The sequence below is a fragment of the Lingula anatina genome, chromosome 4 (assembly GCF_051362555.1).
Source record: "Lingula anatina isolate TDL-2025a chromosome 4, LinAna3.0, whole genome shotgun sequence".
NCBI lineage: Eukaryota > Metazoa > Brachiopoda > Lingulata > Lingulida > Lingulidae > Lingula > Lingula anatina.
Genome location: NC_141770.1, coordinates 20437997 through 20453143, shown reverse-complemented (window position 1 = coordinate 20453143; position 15147 = coordinate 20437997). Strand labels below are relative to the sequence as shown.

General features: G+C 35.4%; 1 protein-coding gene and 1 long non-coding RNA gene across 6 annotated transcripts in view; one reads left to right on the top strand and one right to left on the bottom strand.

Moving 5' to 3' along the window:
* Window positions 1-11926, top strand: part of LOC147762553 (vacuolar protein sorting-associated protein 4A-like) — a 125646-nt gene extending 113720 nt beyond the window's left edge. For 4 of the 5 annotated variants that reach the window (XM_087011988.1, XM_087011987.1, XM_087011986.1 and 1 more), the window contains 5 exons: window positions 4737-4818; window positions 5028-5159; window positions 5564-5651; window positions 6616-6756; window positions 7139-11926. In XM_087011988.1, coding sequence (XP_086868114.1) covers window positions 4737-4818; window positions 5028-5159; window positions 5564-5651; window positions 6616-6756; window positions 7139-7234 — 539 coding nt within the window. In that variant the 3' untranslated portion in view covers window positions 7235-11926. Of the gene's footprint in view, window positions 1-562; window positions 3142-4736; window positions 4819-5027; window positions 5160-5563; window positions 5652-6615; window positions 6757-7138 lie in introns of those variants that run through there. The other variant, XM_087011989.1, reaches the window with a different exon arrangement.
* Window positions 11927-12342: 416 nt separating this feature from the next.
* LOC147762552 (uncharacterized) lies at window positions 12343-15012 on the bottom strand. Its single transcript, XR_015334135.1, has 2 exons — window positions 14571-15012; window positions 12343-12991 (listed from the first exon to the last, which is right to left on the bottom strand). It is a non-coding gene; the product is annotated as an uncharacterized LOC147762552 (long non-coding RNA).
* Window positions 15013-15147: the final 135 nt, after the last annotated feature.

Below are 15147 nucleotides of genomic sequence, written 5' to 3'. Positions count from 1 at the left end.
CGAAAAAATTATAGATAGAGCCTTATGACCCACTGTAGAATGATGCCGAATAATACATCAACGACGTAGTTTATTGGCAGATAAATGTGTTTCCATTTTCGGCTGACTGAGGAAAGGTTTGAGAGAGCATTTGAAGAAGAGGCGGGCGAACCAATGGTGAGTAGGAAGTGTGCTGCAATCAAGACGAACAATACCGATCATAAGTGGACAGCCAATAACCTCTAATTAAGCCCGGGTTACGCGCTGCTGTGTTGACTCCTTGCTGGGGAGCGGTAGCGGCCTCCTACTGCTGTGCGTAATCACACATTGTCTTGTAACTTGCGGCTACACGTCGGTTGCATTGTATTAATAAAGTAATACCTATTCATAAGGAAGGGGGCAGATGGTAATCTTACGAGAATTAAATCAGTTATCGATCTTGCGCGTACCAGTAGATTTGTTACTTAATAGCTACACGGTAGTAACTTGTACTGTTGTACAGCTTTAAAATATTTTGCAATGATATGCAAATATGCCCAATTTATGACTTCTTAATGTTTGTTTTTATATTTTGTCTGTTCAGGTTTCCACAGAGCATTGAATTACGCTATCAGTACGCGTCATCCCTCCCTGTGGAGATTCATAACCCACGTGAAGGACCTCCAGGCTCAAACTGAGCGGGCCATAACAGGAGCTAGAAGAGGAGATGCCCCAGACCCAAGAAAACTTAAATGGAAGAGGTTGGAAACTTGTCTAGAGAGGCTTAAAGCCGAATACCGTGCCGGCCAGCGTACAGTTGAGGAATACTGGGATGCAGTCTGTCACTGCATCGTTGACTTTGTTTGAGTCTTTGACCCAATTCCCACAGACTTTAGATCGATCTATCCCAGTGGGGAGTCTCACTAGATTACTGTCAGGTTAGCTGGCTACTAAAAGCTGTGAGGGGGTAATTAACTATAGTGCGCCCTAGCCAGTGAGGACTGAGGAAGGGGCATTCAGATGCAAACAACGTACCAACTGGATCGATCCAACATTTGGTAAAGTGCAGTCAATGTAACCAGCTCAATTGTCTGACACGCCCCTCTTGAGTGCATACAAAAGGTAATTAGCCCTTAGCTGCTCGAGGGAGGCATGTTAGACAATCAAGCTTATAACAATGACTGTATTTAAGCGAGAATCCCAGCAGAGTTGGATCGATCCAGCTGGTACAGTGTCTGGATCTGAATGCTCCCTTAAACTTTGGGGATTGATAAATGTATTATCAGGAATGTGAATGGGCCCTCTCTAAGACCCCATTCCCAGAGATTACATTGATTCAACTAGATCGACCTAACTCCCTGGGGGTTCACACTTAATAGCTATCAGCCGAGAGGGCACGAAAGTTAATTACCCCCTTACAGCTTGTAGTAGGCGGGATGGACATTTAAGCCAGATTATCTGACAATAATCTAGTGAGATTCCCCACGGGGATAGATTGATCTAAAATCTGTGGGAATGCGCCCTAAGTTTGGTGCTTTTAGGTTGGGGCTGTCTCTGGGGTGGATACAGACTGGTTGCAAAATGCATTTGGTTGAAAAAAGATATTCTACAGATACATCTTCATACATATTTGGGACAGGGTGGTAAGACAAAATTGAATTATACTCTGGAGTTAGCCTTTTGATGTCTTTTGTATAGCCATGCGATAAGATGAAATTAAGGGCGCACTCAGATTCACGCATCGCACTAGCTGGGGCGGTTCAATTTTACAGCAGATTCACAGCAGATTCAACTCTTCACCTCCTGGCGCTCAGTATAATGCAGAAAAGCTGGTAATTATGCGTGTACGCTAGAAACAAGAAGAGTGGTGTTAATTAGATTGCATTCATCAAAAATCCCCGCCGAGTTGGATCGATCTGTCTACCAGAACCTATATAGTCTGCCTTGTACAGTAGTTTCATTGGGAACGCGTCGTGAAGAATTACCTAGGCCGATGTTACTGCTTTTGCCATTAAGCAGCGCGTGTTAATGTGACATTCAACACGCCACTGTTGATTTCAGCAGATTCGTTTTCGAAAGGCTTACACCATGGGAACTATAGTACAGTTTTAGAGTAGCTTAGTCAGTGTAGTATAGTATATTTAGTCAGTGTAGTATAGTATAGTTCTAATTAAGACCATTGTGGTCTCACGGTTCTTTTTTAGAAAATTTAGTTGAAGTGATATGTAAGTCTTTATATTGGTATATAAAAAGTAGATTAATATAACTACAGCTATTGTGCCTACCGTTCCCAAATCTATCTCTTCTGCTGAATTATTTCAGGTTTGATAATGCGTACTAAATATCACAGTCAGTACTAACAGTACTTTATCACTAGACGCATTTATCTGAAGGGCGGAAGCTAATAAAGAAATACGGATTATGAACTTTTTTCCTGGGGACAGTGTAACATAAGGCCACTTAAAATGAAAAGATATTCATTTTCAGTGTTGTCACAATATGATTAATATCTCTGTTGTAACGGTATTTTTCTATGACGAAAAGCTACCATGAGATGTTTATCAGAGCAGAGCTTTAACTGACTGATAGGTTTCTTGGAATGTAAGAATATTTTTAAAGAAATTACGTTTGTATAGTTCTGTAATTGATGAGATGTCTGTATAACCAACATTTTCTTTTTTTTTTTTTTCATAACAGATAGTCTGCTGTTGCATGTCCAGGCCCCCGTTTCACAAAGAATCTTAAATCCGTAGTTGACTAGCTCAAGCTGAATGGCCTAGCTAGGTCGACTACGCTGCAGTCGACTAGGAGTGTTTCACAAAGAATCTAAAGTCGTAGCTTGGTGTGCTTACCGTAGTCGACACGCACGAGAAACTCTTCAAGAAAAGGAGGTTTAAAATTTCAAAAGTTTCACAAGACATGATGTTTCATTACCTATTTTTTTGTGAAACGGGGGCCAGAACATTTTTTTTAAACTGACAGTTACTTACATATGTAGATTTATCTTTCACCATAACAGATACATAATATATCATACATGTGGTTTGTGTCTGCGGTATATCGAGTTCATTTTTGTATTGTACACCTGCTTACCACTAATTCAAAATGATGGGAGTAGAAGTTTATTGATCTATATTATGGTGAACTAAAAACTGAATAAAGACAGTTGCAGAAATAAAATAATTACAGAAATAGAGAAAACAAATAATTATACGAAGAGCTTAAATTAAATAATCAAGGTAAATACACACAGAAACTCCTGAATAAAAAAGAAATGAAAAACAGTAGACAAAAATTAAATGAAATCACAAATATACTTACATGTACTTTCCCCATCAACTTACAGATGACTCTGAAAACGTTTCCTCACAATAATAACATCAGAAATAACATATTAGGGCTGCCTCTCCTGCAACTCATCTGGCTTAGTCTAGGGGAAGAAACGGTAACGGTTAATTGTATCCACCATGACGCGGAACCAGCAGAGGCCGTACTAGATGGGTCGGGACTAGCCTATGTCTTCCACCACGCTCACGCTGGTGGTACGGTTATGATCGCTGGAGGGTGGAGTTGTCTGTAAAGTGGCTTTCTTGCATTGACCTATTCATCCAGTCTTGAAAAGTCGATTATCACTGATTTTTACAAAACTGTTGGCTTGGTATTCATGAGTACAGGGTGGACGTGGACCGCAATCAGCCTCTAGAAAAACGGGACTCTCCCGCAATCCAAAAAATTTCATAATTGAAACACCTGTTTTTTTTTTTTCTTTTGAAAATATACAGTGTGCACTTAAAGGAAGCCTTGATGGAGCGTGAAACCACTTTTATCAGTTTCTTATACGATTCAAAAATTAATACCACAGGCCATTCAGTTAAATGTCATTAAAGGCGTTCTCTCATTTTATCCAATCTTTATTCAATATTTCATATGAATCATGTATGGTGTTCATTGGTTGGAATGGGTAGCCATTGCATATCCCCAAACTTCCCCATATTGTAAGGAGTAGTTCACGGAAACAATACGACCTATATGGATAATTTTCATGTGCATTTTGGTTGCACTCAAAACGAAATGATAAAGATTCTAGAAGCGGAGTTCACACGAAGGTTACGTAATCACCCCCAAGCAGCTTGAGGATTGATATTCTGATTGCATTCAGTGAGAGTCCCGGTGGAGTTGGATCAATCTACGTAGAACGATAGTTTGATTGGGAACGTACCCTTAGATTCCGTTTGTAATTATAATTCTTCAAACTGATGAACGTCTTAAAACGTTTCGGACTATCGAACCTTCAGACTAATGAACCTTTGGACTATCGAACCTTCAGACTAATGAACCTTTGGACTATCGAACCTTTGGACTAATGAACCTTCGGACCAATGAACCTTTTTATTATTGAAAAACTGATGAAAATTCTATGAATTTTCGGACCAATGAACCTTCGGACCAATGAACTTTCGGACTCGATTTGTTATAGATTCTTTGGTTTGCCCAAGAATACTCTAAAAGACCATTTGAAGGTTTTGTTAAATTTCATCACAATTATATTTTAAGAAAACTATTTTAAGATTTTATTGCATCAGAATCAAACATCTAATAGGCAATCTTTCATATTTATAGTAGGCTTAGTTGTGCAAAAGTGTTGCAAGTAACTCACTAAAATTTCTTTCTTGTTCAGTAATTAAATTTTTCTCTGAAGGAATGCACACAGTCTACTATCAGTCTGTTTCTATCAGTTATTGAGAATGTTAATGTGAAAATTGACCTTAACATTTCAGGTGTTGGAAATGATAGCAAAGGAATTTTTGTGTTAGTAGCCACAAATATGCCTTGGTTGCTTGACTCTGCTATAATGCGAAGGTAGGCAGTTACACACACACACACACATGCACACACACACACACATATATATATGGAAGGCTTGCATGCATACACACACATGCATGCACACACACATGGAATGTTTGCATACACACGTGCACATGTGCACACATGCACACACACTTGTTTACCAAACAACATTACTGCAAGTTAAGTGAATAACTGCATATTGACCTGCTTTTTGCTAGCTTTGAGAAAAAAATCTACATCCCACTCCCAGAAGCCCCTGCTCGAGCCACCATGTTTCAGTTGCATCTTGGGAACACCCCAAACTCTCTCACCCAAGAAAACTTCAGAGAATTAGGACTGAGAACTGAGGGGTAAGCTGTCAATGTCCGTGTGAACTTTTGTGAAGCCATTCAAACAATCTTAAATTTATTAAATGATAAATCATGCAAAACTGGGGAAATTTGAGCACTATAAAAGTCTATATTGATATATATATATGTTAAGTTCTAGTACCTGAATGTCTTTTCAAGTTATCTCTGCCTAAATTGTTTTAGCCCACTTCAGTTTTGAAACATTAGGGTCTAAAAATTTCAAACTCAAAGAAGAAACCACCCTAGATGACCAGTATTAACTGAGGAAAATGACAAAGTTTTCTGACCTGACACTTTTCCTTATAATTCTTTCTTTACAGACATTTGGCATGGAGTCGGTATCAATGTTGCAGACTGGCTTACTTTTGCTCTGCTAATATCTATATACTATTGTTTGATTTTAGCTACTCTGGAGCAGATATCAATACAGTAGTAAAAAACGCACTAATGCAGCCATTAAGGAAAGTACAGACTGCCACACATTTCAAACAGGTGAGAGTGATTTGAAGTAAAAATTTCCAGGTTTTTGTTTTGATCCCTGTTTATTGTAGAAACCAGGGAATAATTACCTCCACCAAGGAGGTTATGTTTTCACCCCTGTTTGTTTGTTTGTCTGTCATCAACATAACTCAAAAAGGTATGGACCGATTCTGATGACATTTTCAGGAACTGTCAGAAGTGGGCCAAGGAACAGATGATTAGTTTTGGGTGGTGATCTGGATCAATAATCAATCAATAATCAATAATAATGAAAAAATTGCTGCCTTGGAGTGCTTTTCTAGTTAAAAATGAAACTTAAAGATGCATACAAAGTCAATTTTTTGTCACAGAAACCAACCAAATGCCAGCATATAGTTTCAAGTAGTATAACTAAGAGAATTACCAGAAGGCATTGTATAATTTTACCCGAAAATGATTTTTCTGCTGGCATTCTAAGCTGTATGTCAATGGGACAGGAAAGTAGGTCACGAAAGTAGGTTAAATTTACAACCATAAATTTAAAGAAAGGAGCAGTCTAAAGGTCTTTTATGGCTCATCGAGTGATCTATTCAGTTTTTCCCTTGGCATGTCAAATTTATTTGAGTCATATAAGAATCTAGTAGAAGTGGTTTACATGTGTTACTGGGAATCCAGACTCCACCGATGCTCGGTTCGTATGTACCTTTAAAGTGAAAACACAATTTATGTGCTCTAAACTATTTGCATTAGTGTAGTCATAACAAGACACAGACCTTGCAGGTTTCTTTTCCCCTTGTTTATCATAAAAATTAGAAGTAGACTGAAAGTGATCTTAATGTGATTGAAAGATACCTTATGAATTATTAACCCAAGAACATTTGTTGCAAGAAACAAAGGAAAATGCAGTCTGCCACAAGAGTCTCAGATGAAATGTCTTTTAAAGAGATGCTTACAGTTCAGTTGGCTATCAAACAATGGGCTTATTTCACATCTTCAGGTAAGAGGCCCATCACGGGATAACCCAGATATGATAGTCAATGACCTCTTGACCCCTTGCTCCCCGGGTGACCCCAAGGCTGTGGAAATGAACTGGATGGATGTGCCTGGAGATAAATTATTTGAACCTGTTGTTTCTATGGTAAGTATGGAGGAGAAGTTTGTGTCAGGCCTTTGTCACAGCTATGGATATAGTGATTGTTAAGTTAAACATCGTACAGATCGAAATAGCATGAAACTATCGCACTGCATCTGTGGTACTGTAAGTATTAGGTTGGTCCTTTAATTTGCCAGGTGTCACATAGGGTAAGTAAACGACCAGTTTTATGTGTGACATAAGAAAGGATAAAGCAAACTCAGTTTAATATCAGGCATATACTGTGTTAAAAAGCCTCTAGCTAGAAATCAACAAGATAAACATTCATGAGATAAAAATATACATGCATGTACCTAATGTAGCTGTGGTGGGTATATGATTTTTGTCCTGTTTTCTAATTTCTGCCACTATTGTTTCTGTTTTCCAGAGTGATATGCTGATGTCCCTTGAGGTGACAAAGCCCACTGTTCATAAGGCTGATCTGGACGAAATGCAAAAATTCATCGACGACTTTGGATCATAGGGATAGTTGCCCTATCTCCCAAGCGAGGATGATTATGCAGATTCTTCTGATAAACTTTATTATAGATAAAATTTGATATTGATCATGATTGCATATCTCTTTGTAAAGGTTCTTATGATTTTTGTCTGTGTTTATGATCTGATGGTAAATGATTTACATCTACCTCCTGGTGAACCTTTGTGCCATAAGCTAGTATATGGATGACACAACAGTTTCTGAGATCCTTAGACAATTTGATGAAAGTAAATTACAGGAAATTGCTAATTACAACATACGACCGGTCTAGGACAAACAATATGCGATTAAACAGGAAAAAAACCAAACAAATGGCCATATCATTTAAACGCAAGAATGCAGATATCCCTAAGCTCGTGATTGACAAAACAGATATTGAATTTTTAGAATCATGAAAATTACTTGGAGTGTAAATCTCTAATAACCTCACATGAAAGGTACATGTAGATAAAATCACCAAAAAAATCAAGCAAAAGGATTTATTTCCTACAGCACCTGAAACGTGCAGGCCTTACAACTGATGACCTTAAGCTTGTAACCTATTACCAGACGGTCATAAGGCCAGTTTTAGAATACAGTATGCTGCCCCTGTCTGGCACTCTGGGTTAAGGAATTAATTGACTGCACTAGTAGAAAAGTTTCAAGAAAGAGCGCTTAAGATAATTTATCCTGATCTTGAATATGACGCTGCTTGTGAACATAGTAAACTTGAACTACTGAGTGAAAGACGGCTCAGTGCATCAGTATATCAAATGAACCAAATCGTAGACTGCATTACCTTAGACTACAGAACAAAATGTTCATTAAGGGAACAGGAGACATTCAAACGACCTAAAATTAAAACCAAATGATCAATGAGTGGCTTTTTAACAGGTGCCATATACAAGTTTCAGAATTAACTGATAGACTTTTATTTCCATTTTTTAAACCTTTTTTTCCAAACATTATGCTTTTTTGGATCCTTTTTGTTAATATGCATGTGCATATTCAGGGGCGGATCCAGAGATATTTTCTGACAGTCTTCTACATTATCTCTGTTGATCCATCTTCCATTTTTTGACCGTCTTCCGACAGAAAAAATTAGATACCCGTCAATGAAACTTGAAAATCTGACCGTCTTCCGAAAGACCCAGAAGACGGCCTAAATCCGCCCCTGATATTAACTAGGTCGAGTTTGAGAGAAAAAGCCTGATCAGACTATTTTCCTTGTAGTCATGCATTTTTTTTTTTTTTTTTTTTTTTTGAAATGTTCACTTTTCACATATTGGCAATTTTATGAATTCCATGGGCCTCAACACCTCTGCTAATCACATTTTCCATTTATCTGTGTTACCTGCAGTGCATAATTAAAATTGGTCATGATTATGGTGGTAAGTACTATGTAATATTGCATCAAAGTTGAAGAAAAATCCCATTTTGGGCTCTGATGCCACAATGACCATTAATGGAAAACCTTGTTACTTATGAATCTCAAAATTACAGAAAAGATTTATAACTGTAATACAGCTTCAGTTAGAAAACGGCCTGATTGCAATTTTTTCTGGCAGCAAAGTAGTTTTTTAAGCACATATTATACTTTGTAGGCCTATTGTCTTCAAGTTAACAGGAGGAATCATTGTTACTAAAATACAGGTTGAGTGCGAAAATCAAGTGGATAGGACCATGTTACAGTAAGGATAAAAAAGTTGTCTTAATTGTAAAAAAATGTTTTTGACAGTTGACATTGTTTGGACTTCATAAGCACAACATATGAAGTGGATTTTATAATTATTGCACAGAACTGAATTAAAGCACTGTCAGTGTTCACCACTTTCATATAAGAAAAAATTATTCATATGGTGACAAACATTGGTTATGTTCATGTAATCAGAGGGGGATAAATATTTTAGGGATGTTAAAAAACAATTCCATACGCTGCTTAAATCTTTTAAATATCCTGAAAATGATGATTTCTAGCCTCAAACTTTGCATATAATTGATCACATATAATACATACGTACATATATGTACCTATTTATGCTAGGTGTGACAAAGCCTCTAGTATTTTATGTTGTTGTTTGTAAATTTGTTAGATAAATTGTTGCTACACTAAATAGTGTTATTTACTACAATTAAAGATGTGTATGGCTTTAGAGGTGTTGGGAAGGCATCATTATTTTAGAATAATTCCTATTTTTCCTATACTTTTTCGATAAAATTCCTATTTTTTTATTTTTTAAAAACATTTTTCCTATTTTCTGAAGGTCTGTTATAACTTGACGCCCTGTTTTAGTTATTTTGTTTTAAATTTGTTTTCATATGTCTTTTAATATTCCTTTATTCTTACTTACTAATGGTTTTAAACAACTATGATGCAATGATTGTAATTATCCAACCCTCGGGTTGCAAGTTTGGTAATTATAATAATAATAATAATAATGTCATAAAAGTTTTTCTACCAGCATTACTCCAAAGATTTTTGAAATTTTGGATTTTAAATTAGTTACCCTGATGACATTTCAGAACAGTTTTCATGTGAATGGTTGACATATTCATTTCTTTTTTTTCATTTGCTGGTAATTTGGAAGATTTTCAAGGATATTGTGATTTCAAGACACAAGAACTTTTGCTGCAATGGCTGTTATCTGATAATTTCTCCAGAAACTGGATTTATTTATGTTTTATAACCGTATTTTTTGTTTTGTTTTGCTATTTTTACAACATAACCATAATTTGATGAGAAACAGTATATCATCTTTCATATTGATATTTGCAGTACAGACACATTACACAAGTCAAAAGATAGTGAAAAAATGATCAAACTTTGTATAATAAATTTCAAATCTTTTTAAAAAACTTTACTCTTTACACATTGCAAAATGTACTAAAGGTGATATTTTTTGCAGAATTTTACCCAATTTTTGTAAGACTTTTGCATTAGTGCATAATACATTTTGCTGTCTCTTTTTAAAATAATCCCAAAATACTCCTTTTATCATGTTACTTTTCTGTTAACCCTTCAATACCTTCTCAATTAACATCAACAGGCATAAGGGGTGTTATAGTGTTTTGAATGCTTAGGATAGCTAAGCTCACCATGGGCACTATGTTTTAATGGAGTAAATGTAGCTTGCGTAACCTATATGCATTTAGCAAAAGTGTGTAATAATATATACAACATGTTTACATTATTTAATGTTATTTACTGAACTTTGTATGTTAAATGTTTGTTTATTTTTCACATTTAATTATGTCTAGCATTTGTGTATTTTTCATAAATAGATGTATCATTTACTATCTTACTAAACCTAAATGTGTAAATACTGCATTATTTGTAGAAATGTACTATGTCCTAACCCAGTCAGTGAATAGCTGCAAAGCTAATGTTTCCTGAAATGAAATAAATCTATTGTATTGTATTGTATTGTACAGTTTCCTTTACATTGCATGGTTTAAAATGAGAATTTGTGTTTATTCCTAACCCTTCCCCCTCCCATTGGTTTTTCACCCAGAATCCATCTAACTTCCCTCTTGCTTGCTACTAATTAAATTAAAAGAATCTTTGGTGTTGATAAAAAAAAATTGGTTCTAAATATTTTCGTGTTTTATATATATGTTATCATGAATGTTATAAATATGACAGATGCATACAATGTAAAAAAAAAAATTGAAAATTTGCACGAATGAGTGATGTGAAAACTAGCCTCTTGCAGGGGGGTCCAAACCACTCCCTTTAATTAATGAATTAAATTTGGAAAATATTCCAGACAAAATTTGTATTATCTGCTTTAGTGGTGACCATATAATTATAGAAACAAAGGTTCAAAGTCATTTTTACATATTCTTTCACATTTCAACAACTATAGTAAAAAATGGACAAAATGCCTTAAAATGATATTGCATGTCACTGTTGTCAAGATGGCATTTTTCACCCACCAGAGTGATGCACTTAATTCTCTCACATGTTCAAAGCCTACTGACTGTGAATGAAGAAGACCTAAAGAAACTCCTGTATCTTCTTTTTCAATGGTTCCAGTTTGTATATATTTTGCAATGTTGCATTAATTTTACAATATTGGAGGCAGTGCTTCTCTTATACACCTTTTGTTAACATTTTTTTCATTTTTTAGATAGTGTGATGGAAGTTGCAGTGAGATTTTTGTGTTAGTGAGTGAAATATTTTTGTATATTTGCTCTGTGATATTTGATATCATTATTTTGTTAAGGAATTCTATATCAGATGAACTGAAACAAATAAACAAGATTTTCCTGTGCAGAGAACATTTTATGTGGTCAGCCTTATTTAGTCATTTTATCTGTCAGAATATGTAGAAAATTAGATTGGGATATGTGCTGACTAGGAAGAAGTAAAATCCTTATAACTAATTAAAATGTAAACATGTACTGTCCTAAATAAGTTTGATGATTTCAGCATAATAATGTCAGACATTGAAGAAAGAGGTTCATAAATTGATGTAATCATTATTAACAATTAACTGCACAGTGCATGTTATTTTATTTGAATTTTTTATGGCAATATCCATTTTTGCCCAAGGATGTATCAAGTGTAAGCAAATAAAAAGCTGTAAGTTACAGTGTAAGAGCATGAATATGAAGATAATGTAAATAAGTAAATGTCATGATAGCAAAGAGGATTTATTGCAAAATGATTGTTAATAAAGGAGTATATTCACCACACTGCAGCTTTATATAATATTTTACATTTTACTGTAAGATCAGTGTTCGCCTCTTAGGAAATTAACATGCTGGACCGAAGGTCTAGCCCTCTTGAAAAGTAGCTGGACTGAATGTATGCCCGGTGGCCTTCAACCTACGAAGGCCGACGTGGGGGGGAGGGTTGGGGAGATGGGAGTTTGGGGGTCCTCCCCCAAGAAAATTTTGAAAATTTGAAGCAAAATGGTGAATTTTGGTGGCATTTCAACCAAGAAAACTGCAGTATTTATATAGACCAGATTTCCTATTTTTTGTGTAAAAACAAAAGAAAAATAGGAAAAATTTATAGACCCTACTTATGGACACATCACACTTATAGAAAGTAATACATATGCTTGGAGGTAAAAGAATAAAAAAAGACATTCTTTATCAATGCACACTGTATATATTTATTTTCATGTGTGACAAAAAACAATGCTCTAAGTGAACTTTGTGAAAACCTAGTAATACCCATATCAACATATGTTGAGCTCATTTTATATTTGCTCATTTGTTTTATTTTACTCAATTTCTACATCACTGAAATTCTCACCATCACTACCATCACTGTAAAACAGAGAGTCAAAGTCACTGACATCTTCATCAGATTTGTTATGCAGTTCTGATCTTGCTGATTGGTACTGTATAGCACCACTTGCAGCTGTGAACTCATCATCAGCATCTCCCATGTCACCTTCCTATAATGAAGCAGATGAACTTCTGTTAGCATCCTCCAAAAGCTTCTGCATGGATGTCTTGAAAGTTGGCTGGTGAGCTCGTTGACTGTTTGAATTCCACCAGATTATAGACTCATCTGGGTTAAAATCCTTTATCTCAGGGGAAAGGAGCTTGATCACTAGTATGTTCTTGACTGTACTCACACTGAGACGGTTGCGCTGGTCTGTTTTGGTAAGCTTTAAAGTTGAAAAACCTCATTCAGCAGATGAGGCAGGCAAGCTGAGAGCTAAATCAATCACATTTAGGATGTTTGGATGTGCCTCTCTGTACTTTTGGTTGATCAGTGACCATGTCATCTCATGGGCATTGTCACTAAAATAAAATAAAGAAAGACGATTAAATATTTACCATTTTGCTTTTGTTTTAGATGAAATAGAGCGATTGCTACATGTGGGTTTACGTGTTGTAAATAGCTCTTTTAAGGGAATCCCACTCAGTGGCCACAAGACTGCAATCAACACCATTCCCTCCAGTGATCAGTAATGGACACCACATATTCATCTCCAAAGTCTGAAATGTAAAATGTAATGTTCACGAAAGATAAAGTACTTTAAGACAATGAAAGATTAAGTACTACAGTATAAGGCAATGACATTCTCTCATACATCAGTGTAAGGAGGTTTATCATAGTAACAGCTACAGGCATTCAAATAATCATGCTTAACACATAAATGAAATGTAAAATAAACTAGAAATAATCAGCAAACTAAAACAAAAAAAAACCAAATCTGTTAGAATGTTAACATAAAAATACCACAACATTTTTAGTCATAAGCAGACTCATAACATCACAAAGGTAACTATAGCATAAAAAAAGTCAGGTAATCATGCTAGTCCTAACCAGCTCGAAAGTCTGTTGGCCAGCAATCAATGTGTGCAATCTGGTAGCTTCCAGGATACTCTTTGACACATCTTTATATCTGTATTCTATCTTTTCTATGAGCCTCTGCACTGTACTGTCTGGGTAATAGAAATTACCAACCATTTTCTGTCCTTGGAAAACATCTGCTTCCATGATCTGCCTCAGGAAGAAACCTGGTCTAATTTAAAGAGAAATAGACTAATAAGCACACTATTAATAGATCTAACTAATAAAAAAACTGTTTCACAAATTAAAAATTCCTTTCTTCCTTAATAAATGTGGAGGTAGAAATGTTACATAATATTTGATTGGTTAGGACACTTAGGAATTCCCCCTATGATCCATTGGCAGCGTTGTTGTCTATATGGCATGTTAATGACACTATGCATGACATCTGTGCTTACAAAATGGACGTGGGTAGGTGAATAAACAAAAACAGACAAGTTGAGTTTTCAATCTATATTTTATTTATCTATCAATAAAAACAATATACGCGACTACTTGATACTGGTACATCTCAAAATGTTACTGGACCGGCGGGTTGATGAAGCGGAAAACTTCTCGGCCCGTTCAGAAAGTTGTCGACCCCGGGCAGACGGTCCAGCGTTAATTTCGAACACTGTGTAAGATTAATTAATAATTTATTGAAAGAGAATAAATGTTGCTTACAGAGAAACTTTTTCTGATAGTCATTTTGCTTGACATATTTTATTTTCAAACTAGTACACATTATGCCAATCCTGAAAATAAATTTCTAATAATAAATAGCAGTACCTTTACATAAATTAGAGGCATGTCAAAGGGAATTTTGAAATAAAAAATTAAAACTATTTCCAGTCCTTTTAAAGAATATAAAAAGTTAAATATTAAAAAATTTACATTTCTGATTATTCTTTCATCAATCTATTTATTTATTTAAACATGCATTCATTCACTCAATAATATCAACTCATACTAAGAAATTTATCCAGTTTTATTAATCATGTATTTATTTATATATTCATAATTAAGTGACAATACAATATTCACCTGCATTTAAGAATCTGTGGCAGCTGTCTGGAGACTGTGGCTGAAGCCTGCTGTGTCACACACACTGTAACAGCACACAACTCCTTCATCTGTGGAGGACAAGAGAAGTACAACTCCCAGGGTCCACCGTCATGCTGGTTCCTGGCCTGCATTTTACTTATTGGATATGATGTACTAAAATGATGTGGTCTAAAATTTTCACAGTCGATGCTAGCTGGTTAATTTACATGTACTTTGCTCTACATATATGTTGAAAATGAATGAATAAGTGAAAGGCTTGAATTGTCTGTAAACTGTAGTTTAAAATACTTGCATTAAACTCAACTTTTGTTTTCCGTTTATGTACTAGTACATTGTACTTGCAGATGTAAAGTGCAAAAAAATAAAATAAAATAAAATAAAAAATATATAAATAAATAAATTATATATATATTATTAGGCCCGTAGCCAGCAATTTCAGAAGGGGGGGGGGGGGGCGTTTTCTGAAAAAGTGGATCTTTTACCATAAAATCCTCAAGTACATAGATCAAATTTTACCCAGAGTGGACCTTTTTCCCACCAAAAAGGATGTCTATCA